General features: G+C 33.4%; 1 protein-coding gene across 1 annotated transcript; it reads left to right on the plus strand.

Moving 5' to 3' along the window:
• Window positions 1-936: 936 nt before the first annotated feature.
• Window positions 937-1,747, plus strand: LOC133791179 (14 kDa proline-rich protein DC2.15-like). The gene has a single exon (XM_062229099.1). The coding sequence runs from the start codon at window positions 1,064-1,066 to the stop codon at window positions 1,418-1,420; it is 357 nt and encodes a 118-aa protein (XP_062085083.1). The 5' UTR covers window positions 937-1,063; the 3' UTR covers window positions 1,421-1,747.
• The last annotated feature ends 320 nt before the right edge of the window (window positions 1,748-2,067 follow it).

Consider the following 2,067-nt stretch of genomic DNA (forward strand, 5'->3'; position numbering starts at 1 on the left):
CTGACAGACTCATTGTCAATCGCTGATCTCGAATACTTGATGAATCACCTGGGATAGCCCATTACATGTGAACATATTTATTGTTGTGTAATCCCAATATTTAAGGGATGTCATTTAATCTGTTATCTGTTCCCGATCTTCAGGGACGTTTCCGTGTATATAGGAGATAATACATTTAATATCATTATTTCAATTGATTTACAGAATATCTTCTCGAAATATGTGGGAATGAATTATGCATCATTCTCTATAAATAGAGAAGGAATCACCACTTGTAGAGGACCAATTCCTGATTTCTGGAGAGAAAGTTATGGGGAATTCATCTCTGAAGAATTTCCAGAAAACTCCAAGTCTTAATAACATAGACTCACGGATTAGGCAGAATTAACTGCTGAACCACGTAAAAACCTTCTTGTCTACCTCTTTAAATTCATTTGCTCCATTTTTCATTTGTTTAATTGCTTTATTATTTAAGTTGACGAAAAACGGCATCAACAATACTATATTATAATTTTATATAATAAAGTATTGTATTAAGATGAGTAATGATATGTGAACCCAATCTAAATATTATATACAGTTACGTAGTAAATTCTATTTTTTTTATAAACTTGATTGGCTAAACTAAACTAACAGATAAATATCTATCTAGAAGTCTATCTTCAAGAATCACACATCATGTTAAAGCCATTGAAACAGGTTATGTTAATTTAGTTAATATGTGCTCTCTCGTGACCTAGTACGGATCACTAAGGACATTAGTACAAATATCTAACAAAGAAAATAAAACCTCAATCACATATCTCTATTCACATTTCACACAAGCATACAAAAAAAAAAACTTGTTACAATATCATCCTTTTATACGTACTCTCTTCCACACAATCAGACCCTTCAACATGAACCTCACAATTTCTCTTTAAAAAGAACCCCACTCCTCCCAATAGAGCACCATCTATATATCACAAACCCAAGACAATAACCTTAATAATACATTTATATATCTTTTCCTCTCTTCAATCTCTCTCTCTCTCTCTCTCCTTAGCCAAAATATTAACTAGCCATGGCTTCTACTAACAAGATCTTTGCAGCCATTCTAATAATGTCCATCCTCTTCCACACTTCCAACGCTTGTAATAGTAAGTGCAAGCCTTCTCCGGCCGCATACTGCCCTAGGGACACGTTGAAGCTCGGCGTCTGCGTTGACGTACTCGGATTGGTCAACTTAGTGGTGGGTAGCCCTCCTACTAGCAAATGCTGTGCTCTTCTTGAAGGCTTGGCTGACTTAGAGGCCGCCTTGTGCCTCTGCACCGCTCTTAAGGCCAATGTGCTTGGTGTCAACATCAACGTCCCCGTTGCTCTTAGTGTGCTCGTTAGTGCTTGCCAAAAAACAGTTCCACCAGGCTTCACATGCAAATAAATTATTCTTAAGATTGGATTCAGTACGTAAGGGTTACTATATGATTATTTTCTTGGAGGGGTGGTACTGTTTCAAATTATATACTGTCTAGCTAATTAGTAATTAATTCGTTGCATGTTTTTTTAATTAATTTTTTGTTTTTATTCTGCTTAATTGTGATTTCTCCAATATTATGAGTTGGAGATGGGTCAAGTGGAGATCGAGTACGTAGTTAATGTTATTATATAATTCGTTTCAACAATAAGTAGGCACCTCTTTGCCTTAGTCTGGTGTAAGATCTGTTGTTAATTTAATAATACGTACGTACTATTTGTTATTGTGCTTAAATCTGCATGAATACACAATAAATAAATATATGTAATATGATATTATATAAAGGGAATTTACTTATTTGGTACTCTTTATTTTTGTAAAGTATCATTCTGGTACCTTCTGTTTTCAATAATGCTCATATGTTACTCCGTACTTTGAAAATATAGATATTTAGTATCCTAATTGATAAAAAAAAAATTCAATATAACCAAACTGTCAGCAGTATATATAATATGTAGCTCGCATGATTTAGAGTAATTTGATTAAATCGGTAAAATTTTATTAATTAAATTTGAGTTTATGGTACCAAATATGTACAATTTTAAAATATAGGG

The sequence above is a fragment of the Humulus lupulus genome, chromosome 7 (assembly GCF_963169125.1).
Source record: "Humulus lupulus chromosome 7, drHumLupu1.1, whole genome shotgun sequence".
Taxonomy (NCBI): Eukaryota; Viridiplantae; Streptophyta; class Magnoliopsida; order Rosales; family Cannabaceae; genus Humulus; species Humulus lupulus.